General features: G+C 34.3%; 1 protein-coding gene across 6 annotated transcripts in view; it reads left to right on the forward strand.

Moving 5' to 3' along the window:
• Positions 1-960, forward strand: part of st18 (ST18 C2H2C-type zinc finger transcription factor) — a 58143-nt gene that overhangs the window by 34480 nt on the left and 22703 nt on the right. For all 6 annotated transcript variants that reach the window (XM_015038836.1, XM_015038830.1, XM_015038822.1 and 3 more), the window contains one exon: positions 565-595. In XM_015038836.1, coding sequence (XP_014894322.1) covers positions 565-595 — 31 coding nt within the window. The remainder of the gene's footprint in view (positions 1-564; positions 596-960) is intronic.

Raw genomic sequence — 960 nt, forward strand, 5'->3', positions numbered from 1 at the left:
ACTGAGTATGTTATAGAATGAACGTGGAAAAACTCGGAAAACCTCCCAGGACCCCCCCCCCCCCCCAAAAAAAAAAAAAAAAACAAAAAAAAAACTCATGAAAAGTGTTATTGTTGGTTGAGCTTCATGGGAGTGGCGGAGCAACTTGTGAATGAGATTTATACCGGGCCCCTTTGGGGGAAATAGGTTTAGCCTTTTAGATCATGTTGTCAATGCTGTCAAAGGATGAGGTACTTTCGCGTTTCCAGAGAGTGAGCAGGCTGAATGAGATGGGGGGGGGGTTTCAGATCAATGAGGAGTCCACTCCTACAGCCGTCTGCTGATTATGCTGATACAGTGACGTTGTAAAATCTATGGTGAAAAGGCCAGCGTCATATCATCCCTAAGACATTATCTGCAGAACAAATATTTACTGGACATCGTAAAATTTCATTAGCAAGAGTCCAAAAGTTGTGAGTGGCCATGGAGCTTTCATGAAAAAAATATGTAGACAGATGCTACGCCATTGTGGTGGAAACATAAACACGACTTTACCTCTAATACTTCTTGCTCTTTGCTTCACAGGCCTGGTGGATTGGGTCACTGAAAGCCACAGGTAAGGTTTTTACAATAATTTTTTTTTTTTATATATATCTTTACACAGATCATAAGAATTTTTTTTTACCTTTCAGTATATATATATATATATATATATATATAGATAGATAGATAGATAGATAGATAGATAGATAGATAGATAGATAGATAGATAGATAGATAGATAGATAGATAGATAGATAGATAGATAGATATATAGAGATATAGGTAGATAGATATATAGAGATATAGATAGATATATAGAGATATAGATAGATATAGATAGATATATAGAGATATAGATAGATATATAGAGATATAGATAGATATATATAGATAGATAGATAGATAGATAGATATATAGAGATATAGATAGATATATAT

Source organism: Poecilia latipinna, unplaced genomic scaffold (genome assembly GCF_001443285.1).
Source record: "Poecilia latipinna isolate Pla-1442-1.1 unplaced genomic scaffold, P_latipinna-1.0 Scaffold27, whole genome shotgun sequence".
Classification (NCBI taxonomy): Eukaryota; Metazoa; Chordata; class Actinopteri; order Cyprinodontiformes; family Poeciliidae; genus Poecilia; species Poecilia latipinna.